The sequence below is a fragment of the Oncorhynchus nerka genome, linkage group LG5, assembly GCF_034236695.1.
Source record: "Oncorhynchus nerka isolate Pitt River linkage group LG5, Oner_Uvic_2.0, whole genome shotgun sequence".
NCBI lineage: Eukaryota > Metazoa > Chordata > Actinopteri > Salmoniformes > Salmonidae > Oncorhynchus > Oncorhynchus nerka.
In genome coordinates, this window is record NC_088400.1 from 58314826 (window position 1) to 58338012 (window position 23187).

The 23187-nt window shown below is 41.9% G+C and overlaps 1 protein-coding gene across 1 annotated transcript in view; it reads left to right on the forward strand.

Moving 5' to 3' along the window:
* LOC115129727 (inactive dipeptidyl peptidase 10-like) overlaps positions 1-23187 on the forward strand; it is a 28657-nt gene that overhangs the window by 1433 nt on the left and 4037 nt on the right. Inside the window, exons 2-20 of the mRNA XM_029660392.2 lie at positions 4848-4962; positions 5245-5340; positions 9123-9217; positions 11943-12017; positions 13000-13052; positions 13233-13314; positions 15166-15286; positions 16014-16168; positions 17521-17618; positions 19565-19688; positions 19805-19843; positions 20040-20147; positions 20290-20381; positions 20576-20623; positions 20852-20973; positions 21309-21356; positions 21880-21978; positions 22165-22234; positions 22513-22707. Coding sequence (XP_029516252.1) covers positions 4848-4962; positions 5245-5340; positions 9123-9217; positions 11943-12017; positions 13000-13052; positions 13233-13314; positions 15166-15286; positions 16014-16168; positions 17521-17618; positions 19565-19688; positions 19805-19843; positions 20040-20147; positions 20290-20381; positions 20576-20623; positions 20852-20973; positions 21309-21356; positions 21880-21978; positions 22165-22234; positions 22513-22707 — 1835 coding nt within the window. The remainder of the gene's footprint in view (positions 1-4847; positions 4963-5244; positions 5341-9122; positions 9218-11942; positions 12018-12999; positions 13053-13232; positions 13315-15165; positions 15287-16013; positions 16169-17520; positions 17619-19564; positions 19689-19804; positions 19844-20039; positions 20148-20289; positions 20382-20575; positions 20624-20851; positions 20974-21308; positions 21357-21879; positions 21979-22164; positions 22235-22512; positions 22708-23187) is intronic.

A 23187-nucleotide genomic window follows, 5' to 3' on the forward strand; every position in this document is an offset into this window, starting at 1 on the left:
AATGAAATGGGATTGCTAATATGGGTGATCGTTAATGGGACAATGAAAGGCTACAACCATCAAACTAGTAGTATTAGTTTAAAGGATGCGGCGTAATAATGTTATACATGTAACCTATTTATCATTACCACACAAATTAAAAATAATTATTTATTGCAATACGGATTTTTGTCCATATCGCCCAGCTCTAGGCCCAAAGCTCTAACTGCTATTGTAGTTGTCTGAGTAGGAAGTGCTATTGAGTAGAGGGAGATTTCTTAATATGTGTGTGTGTGTGTGTGTGTGTGTGTGCGTGTGTGTGTGTGTCCGACCAACCCTGCCATGTGATAACTCCAGCTCTCTGGGATCCATGAAGATGATAAACTTCATATACAGGGACAAAGGAAATAATTTAGCCCATTGCACATTTTGGAAATAACTATGGTCAGGTTTGTATACAAATGTAGGCATGCTGTTTAAAATGCTTAGCAGCAAGCTGAAAAACGCTCCCCAAATGATGATTCGATGTCAGGGAATCTTTGAGATCTCTTACACAACTGATCTCTTACACAACAATCACTGTATGTTTGTTGTACAAATCCTTTCATTAGCCGAACACATTGAGAAGGAGTAGAGTTCCTCAGCCAGCCCCTGCTGTTTAATCTAGATTGTTTAATGTTATGTAAAACCACTGGACTGCAGTTCATACCGGCCTTATTCTCTGGTTTTCATTCATGATTCCCGTTTTCAAACACAGTTTTAGGCGGTTTCAGGAGAATCTGGCCAGCTCTCTGCTTGGGCTTTATCTGGCTTTGTTAAGTAGAAGGATAGCTCCGATGCGTGTTTAACAAATACTCTGGGACTTGTAAAGCCCAGTGCTCTGCAGTGACTGCTCAGGCAGCTGGTGAGTACAGCAGAAATCCTATTGACAGACATGTAGTCTCAGTAGGAAAGAACATGATTTATTATATATCTTCACTGGATTAGGAGCATTATACAAATCTGGCCCTCTGTGTTTCTGTGTGTGTGACGTGTGTGTGTCTGTCTGTGTGTGATGTGTGTGTGTGTGTGTGTGTGTGTGTGTGTGTGTGTGTGTGTGTGTGTGTGTGTGTGTGTGTGTGTGTGTGTGTGTGTGTGTGTGACATGCTCAGCCTTTCCCTTACACTACACCAACCTCGTTTGTGTGAATACTCTGACATTGATAGAACCGTCCTCATACGTGTGTGGCCTAGATGCATATTTGAACTCTGAAGGTTGTCCCGACACAACCAAAGGAGAATGCCCCTAATGACTGGAGGTCATAGTGTAGTAGCCTATTCCCAAATCAAATAAATGTGTTATTTGTCACATGTTTCTACCGGTGTAGTCTTAACAGTGAAATGCTTGCTTGCGGGATCCTTTTCCAACAATGTAGAGTTAAGATAATGATACAAAATGTCATGAAGAATGTACATAGTGACACGAGGAATAAATACACTGTGAATAATGAATAACAGTAGCAGGCACAGGTAACGTGGGAGTACCAGTACTGAGACTTTAGGTAGCTATTAGGGCTGGGAATTGCCAGGGAACTCACCATAAGATATGATCACGATACTTAGTTGGCCGACATGCTATGTGATATGTATGATATATGATACGTTTTTGTACATTACAAATCGATACTGTGATTTTATTGCGATTCGATGTTCCAAACATATTGCTCACCGTATGTAAAATAAGACTTAGGTTTTGTAAAAAATAAAAAATAATTTAAAAAAAACACTAGTGTCTATGTACAGTTAGGTAGGGGTAAAGTGACTAGGCAACAGGATAATGCAGATAATAGACAGTAGCGGCAGCGTATAGTGTGTGTGAATGTGTGTGTGATTGTGGTTGCGGGATGCCAGTATGCATGCGTGCGTGTGCTATGTGTGTGTTGGGATGTCCGTGTAAGTATGTGTGAGTGTGTGGGACGAGTCCAGGGTGTGTGCATAGAGTCAGTGCAAGAGAGCAAAAAAAGGGTCAATGCAGGTAGTCTGGGTAGCCATCTTATGGCTTGGGAAGTAGAAGCTGTTCAGGCTCCTGTTGGTCACAGATTTGGTGCACTGGTACCGCTTGCTATGCGGTAACAGAGAGAACAGTCTACGGCTTGATGGCTGGAGTCTTTTGAAATGTGTCCTGGGTGACAGGGAGCTCGGCGCTAGTGATGTACTGGGCTGTACTCACTACCCTCTGTAGCGCCTTGCGGTCGGGTGCCTTGCCGTTGCCATACCAATCGATGATGCAGCCAGTCAAGATGCTCTTAATGGTGAAGCTGTAGAACATTAGAAAGATCTGAGGACCCATGGCAAATCTTTTCAGCATCCTGAGAGGAAAGAGGCACTGACTTGCCCTCTACCCAACTGTACTGGTGTGTGTTGACCATGTTAATTCCTTAGTGATGTGGACACTGAGGAACTTGAAGCTGTCGACCTGCTCCATTACAGCCCCGTCGATGTAAATAGGGGACATGCTCACCCCTCCGTTTCCTGTAGTTCACGATCTGCTCCTTTGTCTTGCTGACATTGAGGGAGAGGTTGTTGTCTTGCACCACACTGCCAGGTCTCTGACTTCCCTATAGGCTGCCTATTTTTCACTCACATCATGGTCCTCTTTTCAATGGGCTGAATTACAGTGAACTAGAGGGAGAGAGTGAGACATTACTAGTCTATACCTGTCTACAGCTCCGCTCTGATGTATGGTGAGGCTGGCTAGCTGAATGTACTGCCAACAGATCTCATAATGAAACCACTACAACAGTACAACTAACCTCTAAATAATTCAAAATTCACTGAAAGCTGCCCAGTAGGGAGTTATGGGTATGTACTGTATAGGGCCCAGGGGTAACTCCACCTACCTGTTTGATTCAATACATTCATGACAGGTTAGACTGAGTTAAGGCTGAGTCGGGGGCCTTGGGAAATCAAATCCATCTATTTTCTTGGCACGTATCTGTAAATATTATATTCATATTAGCTCTAGTCCTGGGTGTGAGTGTGTTTTCCTTCACAGGCTCAGCATTAGCAAGTCCCACTAACACCCTGGACCAGAGCTAGCTTTACATGAATATCTGTTATGAATTGGGAGTCATAAAAGGGCTCATTAGGGGCCAGGCAGTGACAGGTGGCCCTCTGGTCACAAACAAGAAGAGTCTGACAGCAGAGTGGAGGGGAGATGTGTTCTGTAAGGACTTGGCAAGGCCTCACTCGCCCTAATTGCACTTGTTTGTAGTGGCTGGCACATAGTCAGGAAGTTAATGAGACTCAGTGACTGCATGGGGAATCCTCCCTGCTCTCTGTAAATCCCAGTGCCTTGAGAAGATGGTCTGTCAAAAAAAATCACTATTCTACTGGATGATGTGTTACAAAGTGTGTTTTTTTTGTACAGTAGATTTCTCACGTCAAGCACAGAATTATATAGGACTTTATATCTACAGCTGTACGTTCTAGCCTGGACCCAAACTAAATTGTTCTATTTACAATTTGTGAATTCACTTTAAATCCAGGCTAGTAAGGTTCTGCTTCCGGTGAACACAATGTTCTCCTTAACTGGTTTCTTGGGAAAGCACAGAAGGTTCTCCATGGTAGGCTCGACGAACAGGTTCGGACTCACAGAGCCATGACTCATGCCACAATTGCCTGCAACATGACCTCGTTAGTATGTTTGTCTGCCCAGCAGTGTCTCACGTTACGGTTGTTACTTACGGTGTTGATTACCTTGCGCTGGACTGCCTGTCTGTTTTGCATCCTTGCTTGTCTATTTGCGTCGTTCTGACGGATGGTCTTGTTTCCAAAATGTAACAGGCAGGAAACATGATTGTCCGGATGTTTCCGTCCCCAACTATTTTCTTTATTGAATTGTTATAACCACCTCATGACAAACTAGCAAAGGATGAAAAAACACCTAGAACCGCATTTACCAAAAATCTGTTTGGATTTATAGTTGTTATACATGTTATATTAACAGGTCATAGGTTACAGGCTGTGAACCAATCACGTTAATCCGGTATGCTTTTACAGTAATTCTCCATTCTTACCCAAATCAATTCAACCAACCATGTACAGCTGTAATTCTATATAATTACCAACATTAGATTAAATGGACATAATGTATTTATGTATAGAATATAGACGTACCCAGAAATCGATGCATCAAGCCAGGTTAAAACGGTCTCCCTCTATGACTCAGTGGCTATGACTCAGTGTTTTTAGAGGAGAAATGAAAGGGCCCTTTGAATGTCTCGGGGAGTATCCTCTCTGGAGATAGCTCCTTGAGAGCAATCGATAGTTTGTGTTTCCACCACTCTCTGCCCTCCCTGCGTCCCTTATGTGCTGCGAAGGGAAGGCTAGGTGGTGTACTGTAACACCCATCTGTACACCTCTCAGCTCTAATCACGTCAGCTCTGGTCAGTCCAAATATTTGCTCGACATACACCTATTCATTTTGGCATGTTCAGAATGTTCATCCTGAAAAGGTGGACGCCTACTGCTTTGAGACAAAGACATGTCCATTGATAGCAGTCTGATCGCATTTAATTAAACCATAAGCTTGCAGTGACTGCCTGGCACTGTAATTATATTAGGGATTATATTGTAGGAAGTGGTGGGGTTGGATCCCATTGCTGACACCTAAAGTGGACTCTACTTAATTCCAATTTGGAATTAGAATCTTACAATATTGTTTTATTAACAATTCACAAGTGCATAAGGAACACACTATTTCCCCGTTCCATAAGAGCCTCTATGTTTCATCGGAACCTCTAGTACCAAACATGTTTATGTCTGATAGTAATCATTACATTTGTTAGTTGAAGAGTGTTCTCAGTTTGCTTCGTGTGTTTTTTCCAGGACTTTGTGCAAGTAAGCCCTGAATCGAGGAACTACAAAGGAATAGCCATCTCCCTGCTGGTCATAGTGGCAGTTTGCTCCCTCATCACCATGTCTGTCTTTGTTCTCACACCAGGTACTGTACCCAACAGGGGACCAAGAGACCTCATGAAGTTTATTTGCAGGGTCATAGTTACTGTAGGCCTGTATTCTAACTAACAGAATATAAGAATCAGACTTTCTCCTGGTCAGGTTATGTAGTCAGCGCCCTGAGTTTTTCAAAACAGTTTCATGATCAGGGTAATATTAACTGTTATGTGTGTATGAATATCAGTTATTTTCCCGTGTGATTTTATCCTCATCAGGCTGTAATATCCGTATTTTGATAACTGGCCTGACACTGTTATCCTATTTGCAGTGGAACTTCCTGGTGCGGCTAACTCCAGACTTACTGTGCTGGACCTGTTCAAGCCAGAGTTCTCGGTGCACGATCCTGAGGCCAGGTGGATAAGTGGTAAGTACTTTCAGGATAACCGTCCAACATTCCTGTTGTAACGAAGCCTTTAGACTGATCCCTATCCTCTCGATCGGATTGAGTCTCACGTGAAAAGGTTTTTTTAAGCCCTCGTCAGTCCCACAAAGGGTCTGCTCAGGAGGCTACTATATAATAAGAGAAAGGGTGTGGACAGGTTGGCTAGTTTCTGGAAGATATTACGCTACAGTCTATCTGATAGTTGGATGAGGGTGACAGAGATTCCATTCTCTTAATATCATCCTAAGAATCATAAAGAAACGATTAAATCATAGATTTGAGTTTGTTGTTATACATTTTAAACGTTGTTTCACTCAGAAGATCAAGCATGGGAGTATTCCCGCAAGCTTCCATCTCATCGTGAGCTATAATGACAGCTGAGAGTTTAGCATGGCATGGGAGCAACACCTCCTGACCAGTCTCAGTAAAACAGATGGCCTCCCAGTCATGCCTCAATTCTGGCCGGTTTGCCAAAACCGGGTGGACTCTATCTCAAGCCATCACTGGGAGCCCCTCTGGGATATACTCTCAGGTCAAATCTCCCAGCCCCGTATCCAGGACAACACCCCTTTCTCCAAAACCTAGCAGGTTTCATAATAGTGTGAGAGAATAATTTGGGGTGGCAGCGCTGGTGTCTGTTCTGTTGCCTGAGCTAGTTGTGGTTCCTCTTCCATCTTCTTGGCCACAGCGAGCGGGCTGTCTTCCAGCCTGTGTATGAAATGGAGGCCTGGAAGCCTGCGGAGAGCTTTTCCATCCAAGGGTAGCAAATACAAATGACTTTTTCAGTCGCCTGTTGATTCTCATTATGGGGATTGGAGTGTGATTCCTTCTCGCACACTGTGTTGACCTGATGGACTGCATTATGGGCCTCCCGTCGTTTTTCACAACGCCTTCCGTGATGGATCAAGCCATATTGTCCGCCCCTCGTCCGCTCACGCCGACGTTTCTCCTTCTGTAGGACACATCAATAAAACTTCCCCCCCCCCCTCAGGGATTTCATCATCACCACCTCTCTCATGTTAGCTGACATTACACGTTATAGTGGTAAATATTGGTGAGATTAGAGCCAAGCTAACAGGTGGTATGAAGACAGACATAAAGAAAGACAGACAGTCATGTAATGGTGAAAGTCAGTGGTCTGCCATGGCACAGTTTCAGAGACAGTTCCTGCTAAGAACTCATTACATTTTGGGGGGATTATCTTGGTGAGTGCTCCCTGTCTGCCTGCTGCTAGCGTGCTATGCTACAACACTATCAGACTGTTTCTAAGTAGACAGAACCCCTTAGAAAAGCTGCTCAGGTTTAGGCTATTACCACCATACAACTCGTTAACTGAATTGTACTTTTTTAACACCTTGTTTGAAATGATCAGTACTAACTGTGTCACATGTCTGTATCACATGTCGTGTTCATTTCACATGTTGTAAGCAGTGTTGTAGTAGTAAACGTACTCTTGCTGATCATGATATGTAGTATGGCCCTTGTTATTTTCTAGTGCATACACTACATGAACATCCAAACAACCTGCATCCCAACAATTGATTTCAATCTCATACAATTCATTTGTGTAACCCGATTTCCTGAATATATTGTACGCGGTGTATATGATTCTCTACAGTCTGGGGAAGGATAAAGAACTGTTTGTTCTGGCCAGTGGGATGTACTGTATATGTGACTGATGTAAATGAGAACTAAACCCTACATTTTCACACGACATAGTAGTCAGAACACGTCTTCATGCATTTTAATCAGGGAAGAGGACACAGTGTTCATGCCAATTATAGCCTCGGAAATGTCAACACCACGCACACTCTGTTTACCCCGTTAAAATGTGGTTGTCCGAACATATAGAATGTGAAGTGGTCGTCCATAAACATAGAATATGAAGTGTAAATTAAACTATAATTCCAGACATTAGACTGGAAGCTGTGGTAGGTATACCCTGGGGGATATGATGAGTGATTCAATATAGCATCAACTTCATCAACACAGTCATACCCTATTAGCTTGTCCATACACGTGCCCAGCGTGATCATGACTACCAACATATGTGATTCCATAACCCTGACGTGTCTCTGTAATAATTCATTATTCATGCTCAACTCTGTATTCATATATATTCTCATGTCCATGTTTTGGTGACTGACACAGTATTTCTATTCATCATGAATACCGTCGTAGTATCTCAAATTGGAAGACATATTTTTAGCAGGAGCTTTTATCCAAAGTGCATACATTTTCGCATGGGTGGCCCCAGCAGGAATCGAACTCATAATTCTGACCTTGCTAGTGCCATACTCCATCGTTTGAGCCCCACGGAAACACACCTTTTACCTGATCATGGTCTACACAGATAATGGTTGAATGTCATGTGAGGAAGGCTATCTAAATATTATAACTGCCTAGCCTTGTGGACATAGGAGGGATTTTCATTAACTGAGTAAAAATATATTTCTAATGATGTCACTTGATGCAGAGACTGCAGTGGCTAAGCGAACGGGCCATTTAAAGGTTATAGAGTCACATGAGCTCCAGCTAGATAATGTGACTCACCACATAGGCTACAGGCTTCGAACTGGGCTTGTTGGTTGTGTTATTCCTAGTTCTCCTGAACTCAAAGTATGACTAAATGGTCTATAGTAGGCCAGGGTTTCTCAAACTCAGCCCTGGGGTCCTCGCTGGGCACACGTTTTTTGTGTTTTGCCCTATGACAACACAGCTGATTCAAATAGCCAACTCATCATGAAACTTTGATTATTTGAATCAGCTGTGTGGTAGCTAGGGCAAAAACCAAAACGTACACCCACGGAGGGCCCCTGGACCGACTTCGGGAAACCCTGTAGTAGGCTACCCTTTTCACACTACTGAGCCAGTCTGAGCCAAGCTGTACTGCGCTGGCCTGGTTACACATCCACCATAGTTGCTGGAATATCATCATGGTTTACCTGTATTATCATGTCGAAAGTACAAGCTGAGGTGTCATTCAAATATTACAATTGTGTTGGATCTGTGAAGCATGTAGCTTCCTTCTCCTCTCCATCAACCTCCCAATGGATCAGTTAGACATGTACAGTACATCCTCCACGTTTTAGGAACCGCCCCTCCAGAATAATTCGTGCTTTGGCATGTTTTTGTGAGATGTTTTGAGTGAAAACACAAAGGTGTATTTACAAGCAGTAAGCTAATGTTCCAGACCTCGCAATGTCCTTGCCATTTAACACATTTGAGCATTGCCAGGTGGCTTTGTAGATTTGTATTACATGTTCTATTGTTGCTTTGTGTTGATTTGAGGAATTCAGTTCTATAATTGAATATAGTGCTGATCAAGTGTATTACACTCGTTCCGCATGATTTATCATACCAGTTATGTAGCTGCATTTAAGATCACATTTTTACTCAGAGCAACAACAGTGAATTGGGAGCCATATTCCTAAAGATAGAGAGTGAGATTTGTAATGCCAAATCAAAGGAAGCCATTGCGGTAATGTGGCTGGCTGGCTGGCTGACTGCAGGTCAAAAAGGTTTTGTTCAGTGGAAATGAGGAGAGGCACTCTTGAAATGAACTGCTGGAAAATGAAGTGCCAGTCTGTCTAGCGATGGGGGACTAAGAGAACGCTCTCCCCCCTCTCTCCATCTCCTTCTCCCTCTCTCTATTTGGGGTCTGACATGGATCAGAATGTGTAGGCTTTTTTTCTTCTTCTTCTTATCTAAAATATGGTTATCAAATTAACATTTGACAACATTTTTCTTGTATCATTTTACAGATTCAGAGGTTTTGTACAGGAACCGAGACGGCCACGTCATCAAGTTCAACTTTGCTTTAAATGAAACAGAAATGATCCTGAGAAATAGCACATTTGTAAGTAGCTTGCCACCTATGGACCCCCCTCTCCAATCTCAATTGACATTCATAACACAATACCATATTGACACATCAGCATTCATAACACAGTGCCATATAGACACATCAGCATTCATAACACAGAACCATATTGATCCATCAGCATTCATAACACAGAACCATATTGATCCATCAGCATTCATAACACAGAACCATATTGATCCATCAGCATTCATAACACAGAACCATATTGATCCATCAGCATTCATAACACAATACCATATTGATCCATCAGCATTCATAACACAATAACATATTGATCCATCAGCATTCATAACACAGAACCATATTGATCCATCAGCATTCATAACACAGAACCATATTGATCCATCAGCATTCATAACACAGAACCATATTGATCCATCAGCATTCATAACACAGAACCATATTGATCCATCAGCATTCATAACACAATACCATATTGATCCATCAGCATTCATAACACAATAACATATTGATCCATCAGCATTCATAACACAGAACCATATTGATCCATCAGCATTCATAACACAGTACCATATTGACCCATCAGCATTAATTACTCATTACCATATTGACTCATCAGCATTCATAACACAGTACCATATTGCATACAAATATCAAAGCCCAGCACATTGTCATTATTTGCCTCCTGTAGCATTGTGATGAATCAATTTAAATATTGAAAAGGTGTGGGCTACGGAGAAAAATATGGCATAGACTGCTACAAGCACTGGAAAGTTCCAGGGGATGAAGGATGGGGGGAGGGTGTGGTTGTGAGACATTGAGGTGGGAACGTGCGCCTGAGCAGGTGTGATGTCATTGATGTTTGTTGAAATTTGTGTCTGTCTGTTTATTGTCGTTTGTTTATGTATGGTTAATATTGTTTGAGATTTATTTTTTTTTAAAGAAATAATAATAGTCGTAAAACAAAAACAACATCTGACAGGTCATGTTTTATGTGTTGCATAAGGCTAAGCGGCTTTGTACTGTCATTGGCAGACTTGCTATTTGCCATTTAATAATCTAACTGTGCGGAAGGCAGGGCACCATTAATCCCTGTTTAATGTTTGGACATGCTAGCAACAATTTTGGGTGGAATGGTCATATGCCTGTGATTGTAATAGTACGGTGGCCCTAAGGGGCAAAGTACAGTATACAGGCTGTGTATTGGTTTACCGTCATCTGAATTACTTCTTAGATTCATAGTGCATTCGGGAAGTATTCAGACCCCTTCCCTTTTTCCAGATTTTGTTACGTTACAGCCTTATTCTAAAATGGATTATTAATACAAAAATAAAAAATAAATACCTTATTTACATAAGTATTCAGACCCTTTTCTTTGAGACTCGAAATTGAGCTCAGGTGCATCCTGTTTCCATTGAACATCCTCAAGATTTTTCTACAACTTGATTGGAGTCCACCTGTGGTAAATTGAATTGATTGGACATGATTTGGAAAGGCACACACCTGTCTATATAAGGTCCCACAGTTGACAGTGCATGTCAGAGCAAAAACCAAGCCATGAGGTCGAAGGAACTGTCCGTAGAGCTCCGAGACAGGACTGTGTCGAGGCACAGATCTGGGGAAGGGTACCAAAAAAATGTCTGCAGCATTAAAGGTCCCCAATAACACAGTGGCCTTCATCATTCTTAAATGGGAGAAGTTTGGAACCAGCAAGACTCATCCTAGAGCTGGCTGCCCAGCCAAACTGAACAGCAATCAGCGGGAGATGGGCCTTGGTCAGAGAAGTGACCATGAAACTGATGGCCACTCTGACAGATCTCCAGAGTTCTTCTGTGGAGATGGGAGAACCTTCCAGAAGGTAAACCATCTCTTCTGCACTCCACCAATCAGGCCTTTATGGTAGAGTGGCCAGACGGAAGAAACTCCTCAGTAAAAGTAGCGTGACAGCCCGCTTAGAGCTTGCCAAAAGACACCTAAATGACTCTCAGACCATGAGAAACAAGATTCTCTGGTCTGATGAAAACAAGATTGAACTATTTGGCCTGAATGCCAAGCCTGGAGGAAAACTGGCACCATCCCTACGGTGAATCATGGTGGTGGCAGCATCATGCTGTGGGGATGTTTTTCAGTGGCAGGGACTGGGAGACTAGTCAGGATTGAGGGAAAGATGAATGAAACAAAGTGCATAGAGATCCTTGATGAAAACCTGCTCCATAGCACTCAGGACCTCAGACTGGGGCAAAGGTTCACCTTCCAAGAGGACAACGACCTTAAGCACACAGCCAAGACAACACAGGAGTGGCTTCGGGACAAGTCTCTGAATGTCTTTGAGTGGCCCAGCCAGAGCCCGGACTTGAACCCGATCGAACATCTCTGAGACCTGAAAATAGCTTTACAGCAACACTCCCCGTCCAACCTTACAGAGCTTGAGAGGATCTGCAGAGAGAAATGGAAGAAACTCCCCAAATACAGCTGTGTCAAGCTTGTACAACGACCTTAAGAAAACAAGCTTGACACACACTGTTTTTGCTTATGGGGTGTTGTGTGTAGATTAAGAATAAGGCTGTATCGTAACAAAACATGGAGAAGGTCAAGGGGTCTGAATACTTTCCCAATGTACTGTGTGCACAAGATACATCCTAGTTCTATGTACAAGATACTTCCTAGATCTATGTACAATATGTATTATTCACCTTGAGATGCTTTATTTGTGACTTCTGTCTTTCCTTTGTCCTAGGTGTCTTTCAAAGTAGCCAAATATTCTCTCTCTCCAGACATGAAATATGTGCTATTTGCTTACGAAGTGAAACAGGTAGGATATGAATAGTCGTTAAATGACTGTTGTTTGTTGATTACCCTTACACTTTGAAATAACAGTTACGAGAGATAAACATGTCAACACATACAGTACAACGTCACAGGGCGTTATTAGTGCACCAAATGTCAACTGAATACAATTGTCTTCCACCAGAGCAGTATGAGATATGGATCACCTTTCAGCCAAACAAATAATGATATAAATAACCAAACAACTACAGAATGAATCAGTGTTTCCCATGACCCTAAGCATAGTTTCAATTGCAATTCCTTGATTCCTCGCCTCCTCTCTCCTCGCCTCCTTCTGAGAATGCATAGCAGGAGATGGTCCGAAAGAAATCGCCATCTTCTGTTTCAATGCGTTTTGAGAAGGAGTTGAGGAGAGAGGACTCAAGGATTCAAGGAAATTACAATTGAGATTCACCCATAGTCTGACCGGGAAGGAGACCAAACAGCAAATAGGCTCTGATCAGAAATCGGATTGTACCACCTGGGTTAACGGCAGGTGTACTAACCTCATTGAGTTTTATCTTCTTTCTCATTCTTCATTCTTTCTTCATCCTTTATGTGGTTTTCCGTTTGAAATATTTAGGCCCTAACCAAGGATCTCTCATTGATTTCCTCTTTTTTTAATGGATGGATCGCATGGCAACCAAAGGCTTGGAAACATTGCACCAGAATGGGATTCCCTAGAGAATGGACTGATGCAAATGTTGTTTAGTTGTGCAATGCATTGTTATTATGCAGTATCGGTGGTGTGCAGCCAAGTTTGCGTGATGATTAACCTTACCTGACAACTGAAGACTTGCGTTGGCTCCCTGAGCTGTGCGGGCTAACACAGTCTTCAATTCCTTTTGGAAACAATTACACTGTTGAATCCCGACACGTGGTTTCTAACATGATTCATTTGCATCATATATGCTTTATTGTTGTCTGTTATTTATTGTAACATTAATTGTCAATACTTTTCATTTCAGGTGTATAGACATTCCTATACGGCAGCTTACATTGTTTACAACAGCCACACAAGGTAAGAGACTGAATGGACTGGTTGATGCTTCGCGTCTTGTATGGACATGCATGCTGAAGAACATACCGTACTATGTATGATACACCCCATCTTTGACGCCTCTAGTTCAACAACAGATGGGGTTTGTTCATGCCTGTCTGCCTGTCTTTGTGTACTTTTGTGTGTGTGCTTGTGTTTCAGGGAGGTGTGGGAGTTGAATCCTCCGGAGGTCCAGAATGCAGTGCTCCAGCATGCAGCGTGGGGTGTGAAGGGACAGCAGCTGGTGAGTCTCTCCTCTTCTATGATGCCATACACTTCCTCGTTTCCCTCTCTCTCTCTCTCTCTCTCACCCAATCGGAAATCAACCTATGGGCACAGCTCCTAGGCTGTCATAGATGCCTCATCGCAAATATGAAAGAAATTGATAGGTGTGAGCATTATTGACGGCTTTTGTACAGGGTTCCATCAGTATGTGTTGAATGTGCTTTTATGGCATGCAGGAGACCCGGTTTCAAACCCAGTCGTGTCACTAGGGGTTGGTATCAAATTTGCTGTATTTATATTTCTTATGATGGCCAGTTGTGGTACAGTAGAAAGAACCATTTGTTGTATATCAGGCAGCCATTTTGAAAGCAGGTGGTCCTGTTACAGATGGGGATGCAGACTACACTTATCCAGACCAGACATCTTTGAGTTTCTGTTACTCTGTTCAGAGCTTGTTTGGTCACAAACAAAACCCAGCATGTGATTTTTGTCTGGCCAGACATCTGGCGACCTAACGAAGTACACTTGATTGTTAAAAGGGTACAAAGGTGAACGTGTTCAAGGAACTGATTGAAAAAGCGAATACTGAAGTTTAGCAATATATAATAATTAATCAATATCAAATCAAATTGTATTAGCCACATGTGCCGAATACAACAGGTGTGGTGTAGACCTTACAGTGAAATGCTTATTTACGAGCCCCTAACCAACAGTTAGGGGGGGCAATGCAAATAGTCTGGGTAACCATTTGACTAGATGTTCAGGAGTTTTATGGCTTGGGGCTAGAAGCTGTTTAGAAGCCTCTTGAACCTAGACTTGGCGCTCCGGTACCGCTTGCCGTGCGGTAGCAGAGAGAACAGTCTATGACTAGGGTGGCTGGAATCTTTGACAATTTTTAGGGCCTTACCCTGACACCGCCTGGTGTCGAGGTCCTGGATGGCAGGAAGCTTGGCCCCAGTGATGTACTGAGCAGTTCGCACTACCCTCTGTAGTGCCTTGCGGTCGGAAGCAGGGAGTACAGGAGGGGGCTGAGCACGCACCCCTGAGGGGCCCCTGTGAGGAGGATCAGTGTGGCGGATGTGTTGTTACCTACCCTTACTGTACCACCTGGGGGGTGGCCCGTCAGGAAGTCCAGGATTCAATTGCAGAGGGAGATGTTTAGTCCCAGAGTCCTTAGCTTATTGATGAGCTTTGATGGCGCTATGGTGTTGAATGCTGAGCTGTAGTCAGTGAATAGCATTCTCACATAGGTGTTCCTTTTGTCCAGGTGGGAAAGGGCAGTGTGGAGTGCAATAGACATTGCATCCTCTGTGGAACTGTTGGGGCGGTATGCAAATTGGAGTGGGTCTATTGTTTCTGGGATGATGGTGTTGATGTGAGCCATGAACAGCTTTTCAAAGCACTTCATGGCTACAAACATTTAGGTAGTCATTTAGACAGGTTAACTTAGTGTTCTTGGGCACAGGCACTATGGTGGTCTGCTTAAAACATGTTGGTATTACAGACTCGAACAGGGAGGTTGGAAAATGTCAGTGAAGACACTTGCTAGTTGGTCAGCGCATGCTCACAGTACACGTCCTGGTAATCCGTCTGCGGCCTTGTGAATGTTGACCTGTCTAATGGTTGACCTGTCTAAAGGTTTTACTCACATCGACTGCGGAGAGCGTGGTGCACTTTAATTCCTGATATGGATCATAGATAGAAATAAGTCATAATTTAAAATAAAATCACTACCATATTTCCCTGGCAGTGAGCTAGTGCTGTATTGAAGCAGGATACTGATGGGAATCAGAGTCTGGCTTTTGCTGTGTTATAGTTTTTTTAGCCACCGTGCAAAGCACAATTGCAATTCTCCTTACTCTCATTTCAGATCTACATCTTTGAAAACAACATCTATTACCAATCAGATGTGCAGAGCAATTCTCTTAGGATTACTTCGTCGGGAGAGGAAGGAGTCATATTTAATGGAATTGCTGACTGGCTGTATGAAGGTTTGTCTGAATGCCAATTTACAGGTTCAGGGCGTACCCAAGGACACAATGTCAGGAAAGGTATTCCAGGCATTGGAAATAAATAATGTTCAGCCACAAAGGAATTCATCACTTTCACAGTTGAACGGCTCTCAGTCGCATTCGGGGACGGATGGAATAAGAATTCAAAATTAATACTACTAACGATATTTGTCCCATTTCCGAAGAATAATTGAATAAATGAGAACTAACTCAGAATTTTTTATCAAAGTTAATTAAATATAGATGAAGGAATGTCATTATTTCACTACAGCAGTGTTAAGTCTCCTCATGAATGGGCCATAATCTACACATTGTTCCATGCTCAGGGATGGCAGAGACAATTTCATTCATAATTTGCACTTATTAATTACACCTTAATGATGGATTGTAGCCCTGACTTAATTAAGACCAATTTTATGTTTTTATCTACATCAACCCAAATCAAGTTCCATAAAAAAACTGTAAGATTCTTAATTTGTCATCCTTTTGACATATTTTCAGCGAGGTTGTGTAAAAAAAACGATTTCCAATTGATGCAGATACAAATTCGAACTTTCTCTTAAACTTCACTGACAACAACAAATTGATCTTATCCAGTATATAGCAGCTTCAAGTGCTGGTGTACAGAAGCAGCCTATATTCACGTGGATAGGACGAGATCCAGAGGGGAAAAAATGATAGTGTAGTTTCAACCTTGTGTTTTTAGAGGAGATTCTGCAGTCACACATAGCACACTGGTGGTCACCTGACGGAGAGAGACTGGCCTTCCTCATGATCAACGATACCCTGGTACCCAACATGTTCCTGCCTCGGTTCACTGGCAGCCCCTACCCCAGATCACAGGAGTACCCATACCCCAAGGTAATGGAAAGACGCAATATAATGGGACCGCATGCTGCTGTAGAAAGTGCATGCATTTGCCTGTGTCATTATTTTGCCCCCCATTGGTGAAATCGTGCTTGTTTGTTGGAAAAACAACACTATTGGTTTTTAGCAACAACAACAACAACAAAACTGTTGGCTCAAGAAAAAGTCATTTCAGTTCTGATGATATAAGTATTGTGTGTCTTTGTTGATACACACAGCATGCTAGATTTGAGCTTTGGAAGTCGTGTCTCTGTGCTATCGACTGCGTTGTATTATGTGTACTGCATGTCGAAACAACAACTATGGCTGTCCAGTTATCTTGATTATCCTGTGCATGGAGTTGGTTACAAACACTGCACACATCAAGGTCTTATATTCTGATAGATCAAGTATTTATGGAGCCTCAACAAAAGGGAAATTGGAAACTGAATAAATGACTAGACAAAATGATCAGAACACTGCTCAGATTTTATAGGAGGAGGTAATAGCGCTTCTAAAAAAGGCTGTGATGGTTATGGAATTTTGGATTACGGTTATTTGTCAGCCAAATGGTCACGGTTATAGTTACAAGTATAACTGTTCGAATAGCAACAAAAAAAGAAGAAGCACATCTTCTCCTTTGGCTCCTGACTGCACGTCTGGTCTTTTTGAATGCCCGGCTGTCTACAGTCAGCTGTTCGTTCCAGAACACCAAACGGGCTAGTTTTATCTTCTCTCATCTCTCCTTACATCGGCTGTTAGATGTGAATCAGGCTTACTCTTACTTACTGCTTTTAGGTGAAGTTTGTCGACTTAGACATAACGTTCTTCATCCATAATCGTTGTTTACCGTGCCAGCCCTACTTCTATCACATCTCAATCTGTCTGAACAAAGAAGCCTGCCTTTATGAAGTATTCACAATTATATTCTGCCAGTTCATTCCTTACCTCCAGGGATTTTCAAAAAATGTATGATTTGCTCGGTCATCTCTGAGATGATCTCTGGTTGGATGTTAAGCTAGGACAGACATCAAAATGGTCCAGGCAAAACAAAGATGTTAAGCTAGGACAGACATCCAAATGGTCCAGGCAAAACAAAGATGTTAAGCTAGGACAGACATCAAAATGGTCCAGGCAAAACAAAGATGTTAAGCTAGGACAGACATCCAAATGGTCCAGGCAAAACAAAGATGTTAAGAAGATAATAACCTGTGAGGTCATTTGAAACATTGATTGTTAGCATAGTTTATAATGAGTTGCTGAATATCCACTGTTTATGCACCTTGGTTTGAAAGCGGTGTAGCGACAGTATTTGTTTTTCTCAGCATACTTAATAATTGACTTTATGAGGATCTGTTTGCTGACAGGCTGGCCAGCCCAACCCTACAGTCAGGCTGTTGGTGGTGAACCTGTACGGCCCCGCACACACTCAGGAGCTGGTACCACCTGATGGCTTGAAAGGAAGGTGAGGAAGACACATCATTCTGGCAGCCCCTTAGTTCTTTTAATCTGCATTTGTAATTGTTGTGGTGCCACCAGGCATGTCAGGTTAGTCTTTGCATGTTATTTCTTTACTAACCGTTCTGACCAGTATTGGACAATTGAATCTGTATGGCTGCATGTTTAATTGTTTCCAGGGGCAGACGGGGACCAGAAATCGGTATTGTCATTTCTAACACACCGGCCCATTTTTTCCTTGAGACCCCCACACCTGTCCATTATATTCATAAATGATATTCCCCCATTATTAGCCAGAAAGTGATCATTTTGCATGACAAATCCAAGTTAAAGAGGCTCATAGACTAAAAATGAAGCAGTCAGTCTGCCCCTGATTGTTGCAGTTGTCGTGTCTTTACTATCATTAAATGAAGACTTTTTAGATTCTCTGTAATTACTATTACGCGATTAAACTGATTAATCATGTACTGTACTGTTAACTGTAATTAACTAGGAAGTCAAAGTTATAATTTTCCTAATATAACTTTTCAAAAATTTTCATATCTGATCAATAGTCTTCTGAATTAATGAATTCTTTATTTTACCTCACATTAGTCTCATTCCAAGCATCGTAAATTGTTGGTTATCTGCACGAACCCAGTCTTCACTATGAGTCATCCATACATCAATTGTCTAAAATAATTTATTTATTAACTAACTAAACAATCACAGAAGTGCACACACAAACAAACAAAGTAAATATGGTTACAAGAAATGATAAGGGAATGTGCCCTAGTGGGCTAAACCGGTACGGCAGCTTGATGTACAAAAGGGAAGTGGGGGACAGCTGAGATAAAACAACACACAGTTGATAATTATAACAATTGAAATGCTAATCCTATGCACATGAACGCTCACTCATTCAGGAACAATTGCAATCAATATATATATATTTACGCTCAGTGTGTCCTCGGGATCTCTGCTGAAAAGTTCATTTCTGTTGGAGAGTTTGTCCGCCCTCTCTGTCGTGGTTAGAATGGATAGTTCAGAGTAACATTCATTCATGTCGTTATGGATGGATGTTTCGGCGGTTGTCGGTCTTCGCGTTCAATGATACCGAATTCCTAGCTGCAGACTAGTAATTCATATCAAAGATTTGTTCTTATTCGGTAGGTATCGATTGTCTCAGAGTTTAACCATGTGGGATGGTTAAGAGATTCAGCAGTCTGGTCTCAAACCTTGGCCCTCTCGTTATCGAGGTAAGCTGGTCTGCAACCTTTGTCCTCTCGTAATGGAGAGAAACATGGTCTGTTGAGAAATTCTCAAAGTGGGTCTTTTATTCGGGAGTTGCAGAAAAGGGCCTGTCCCGGGATGCCCGACCCTAACTGGGCTCATGGGTGGTCCTCTTATTTAGTTAAACTCAAAAGGGAATTGGAGTTTCCTTCATTAAACAGTCCAAAATCAAACAGTATCATCTTCACTCATTCATCTTATACAACAATTAGATGTAAACCTCATATCTGAGACTATTATATAAACAGCATTATGGTAATGTGGCCGTATTGTCTCCCATGAGTTTCACCGAATTGTACCAAACGGACCAGTTCGTAGCTGGATTCTTCATCGATCTTTTATACCTTCTCCAGAACATAAATGTTGCTCGGACCTCAAGTTCTGTGAGGTGGAAGAAATTCCTTTGTTCTCTATGAAAATTCACTCTGTCTTTATACTGTGGCCATGAGGAGATAATCTCCTCCGGGAATTTACGACCTCTCTCTGACCACAGCAGCCTGTGTGTAGGAGACAGGGAGAGGGGGATGGGGCTTGCTGTACCCAAAGAGGGCAATGTCATGACACAGTGCATGTTTGATCAAGTGCTATTCACAAGTACACAACCATAATTCAGAAATATGATTCAAATGGCCCAGAGAAGTAGTTGCTATACGTCTGAATGTTTGTCTGACGTCGACCCAGAGAACACTATGTGAGTATGGTGAAGTGGATCAGCAACACCCATGCAGCAGTTCGATGGCTCAACCGGCCCCAGAACGTGTCCTTCATCACTGTGTGTGACGCCACCGTTGGATCCTGTGTACAGGTGGGTTTTTCCTTCACCTACACTAAGATGGTCCTCACTAGAAATGGGTTTTATTGGTGTCGTCTGTGTCGTACTCCATGTTGGATCTAAGACGTGTTCCTTCACTTGAATTTCAGAAACATGAGGAAGCTTCAGATCTCTGGCTCACCAGACAGGTAAGCTGAAATATAAATGTTCTATAATATTAGCAATTCATATTTCCACCGAGTAGCATTTTATTTGAATGCTATTGTGGGCTCAATTTGCTCCAAATTGTGCTGCAATTTTAAAACAGTGAGTATTGTATCTATATGCTAATAGTAAAGAGGAAATTGATGCACGTTGACTGTCCCTTAAATCCAATGTCCTCAGAACCAGGAGCCAGTGTTTTCAAAGGACGGGAGTAGGTTTTTCCTGACCATACCGGTGAAGCAGGGGGGACAAGGAGACTTCCATCATATTGCCATGTTCACCAAATCGGTGGGTGCTGTCATACTCCAATTCTGAAACACACATTGATTGTCTTGTCATTCTCCGGATTTTTCAGTGCTCACTTTGTCTTTAAACATTTTTTAAACATGTTTTTTTATCGAAAAAAAAATCACAATTTGTCTTTTCTCAGTTCAGAAGTGATCAAAATGATGCCCGTCACTTGACATCAGGCAACTGGGAGGTCACCAAGATATTAGCCTATGATGAGGGGGAGCAAACCATGTAAGTGTGTCAGATCCTTTCAGATCAGTTATGAGAATAATTTCATGTCATATTTCGTGTCACAGATATGAGCTTCAACAAGTGTTGACCTTTTTTTCTCTTTTCAAACATCTCTTCTGTTGAAACTATTCTATTTGTTACTATAGATTCCTGTACTTGCCCTAGTTAAAGTCATTCTGCTTTCACCTACATAGATATTTTATCGGTACTCAAGACTCCCCACAAAAGAGACACGTGTACAGGTGAGAAATGATTCTAAAACATTTTCCCCGTGAAGAAATGCGCATGGTGAAAATATTCTGCTCAATATCACCAGACATTTCAGCCGCATTCTAGTAGCTGTTAGCCCTATTCAGCTCCAGTTTGACTTGCCAATCCGTATTGCATAGATGTAGTACATTGTTGGAATGCAATTATCTCAAGAATGTGAAGAAGTTGCTAAACAAAAAAAAAAACAATCTCTCTTTCAGTGCATCTACTATTGGTCTGTTCTCTCAACGATGTTTGACCTGTGAGATGAACCAGGAAGCATGCACGTTCTTTGATGCAGACATCAGCCCGAACAAACAGCATGTTATTCTACAGTGTAAAGGTACGAGCCTGGTCTGTGTTTTTCCTTCTGGAAATCATTCCGACAAATACAGCTTCATGTGGATATGTTACAGACACTGTAGTAAAAACCCAACCTATTCTGGGTAATGTATGAGATATGGTTAGGGAGTAATTATGTCAATTATGCCATTATGTATTTTATGATATAGTAGCAGATGGCGCCCGGGTCTCCTAACCACTGCTCTAATAACTATATCCCAACGGGGCTTACATAGGCTAGGGTAGCTACAATACTACTATGTTAGAATATCATAGTGTTTGTTCAGTCTCAAAACGATGCAAAGCAGTATTGCTAGTGTATCTTCTGCTACACAGGTCCCGGTGCTCCATCTGTGATGCTGCAGAGTTTTAACGATGTAAACAGTGAGTAATACTAAGTATTGATATGAACTCTCGTCTCCTGTAGTGTACTGTGCTATTTCCAGCCTGTTTTAATGGTTTCCTATTTCATATTTGGCCACAAGATTGTTGGCTTTGTTTCACATCGTGTGAAATAGATTTTCAACAGCTGTCCAAAATGAAATGTTCTGGCAAGGTTTAAATGAGCATCTGGGAAGTGTTTTTAATGCCAATGGTATTGAGTTGTCTTTTTTATGCCTGGGTGCTTTTCAATGATCCTGAATATGAGGCATAATTGTACTGAAATGATGTGATTGTTGACCGTCTAAAACAAAGGAAAGGATCACAGGGCGTCTGGTTTAGATGCAGTGGCCTTTGTGAAGTCAGCCAACTGTATTAGAAAAATGTACAACTCAAATGAACCTGCTTCTTGAAACAATCTGTTGATTGATTTTCCCATCACAGTTTAATACCCAATATAATCAGTGTCCTTGTGTCCCTTTACACACAGTGTGTTAATGGTTACTTTCACACTTTATCCTCACAGCTTACTTTATATTGGACAACAACATGCCTCTGAGAGCTGCCTTGGAAATGAAAAAGATCTCGAAGTCAGATGTCAGGGTTATTCCTAGTGAAGACTTTGGTAACTAACCATTTCTCTCTGTGTATATTTCTTTATTTGTATATTTTTATCTCTCTCTCTCTCTCTCTCTCTGCTATATAGTCTGCCGGTCACGTTTTATTCCTCGTTCTCTCATTCTCTCGCTCTCTCGCTACAGTGTATTGTTTATTTGAATAACTACTGTAATTCAATATTTTCTTCTCACAGAGCTGCCTTTGAAACTCACCTATCCCCTTGACTTTTCTGAATCTCTTCTCTATGGCCTTCTTTTGATTGTGTAAGCATCGCTCCTCTTTCCTAGCGTTCTAACATAGTTACACAGTCATAAGTACATTTTCATTCAGCAATACGTTTAGAACTGAACACTTTACCTTGAGAACAAACACAATGATTTTCTAACTCCAACTCCATGATGTGAGATTACGCTTTCTTTAATTCAGGGAAGATGTTTTCACATAATATGGAACTTTAGATGAGTTAACTTGTTTGAGAAGCTTGAATCAACCACCCTCTCTCTCTCTCTTTCTCTCCCTCCCCCTTCCGCCCCTCTCTTAGTGATGGTGGGCCTGGCAGTCAGTCGGTGAGTGATGAGTATGAGCTGGGTTGGGACTCGGTGCTGGTCAGTTGTGATGAGGTGATTGTGGCCAGGCTGGATGGCAGGGGGACAGGCTTCCGGGGCCTGAGAGTCCTGCAGCAGGTCCACCAGCGCCTGGGTACCGTGGATGTTCAGGACCAGATAGCTGCATTGGAGTATGTAACCTCCGACCAGCATGTGACGTGATGAGATATGACATCATTTTCGGGTTGCATACACATATTTAACAGACGTATTACGGGTGTAACAATATCTAACAATACACACAAATATAAAAGTAAAAGAATGCAATAAAAATATGTAGAAATATTAGGATGAGCTATGTTGAAGCCCAGAGTGCAAGTTCTCCCACTTAAAAAGATGAGAGAGGCCTGTAATTTTCATCATAGGTACACTTCAACTATGAAAGACAAAATGAGAAAATAAAATCCAGAAATTCACATTGTAGGATTTGTAATGAATTTATTTGCAAATTATGGTGGAAAATAAGTATATATATATAGTTGGAGCCGTAAGTTTACACACACCTTAGCCAAATACATTTAAATACATTTAAACTCAGTTTTTCACAACACATCAGTCAGGAAGTTAAATCTTGGTCGCTAATGAGTCTTCTAAATGGACAATAATCCCAA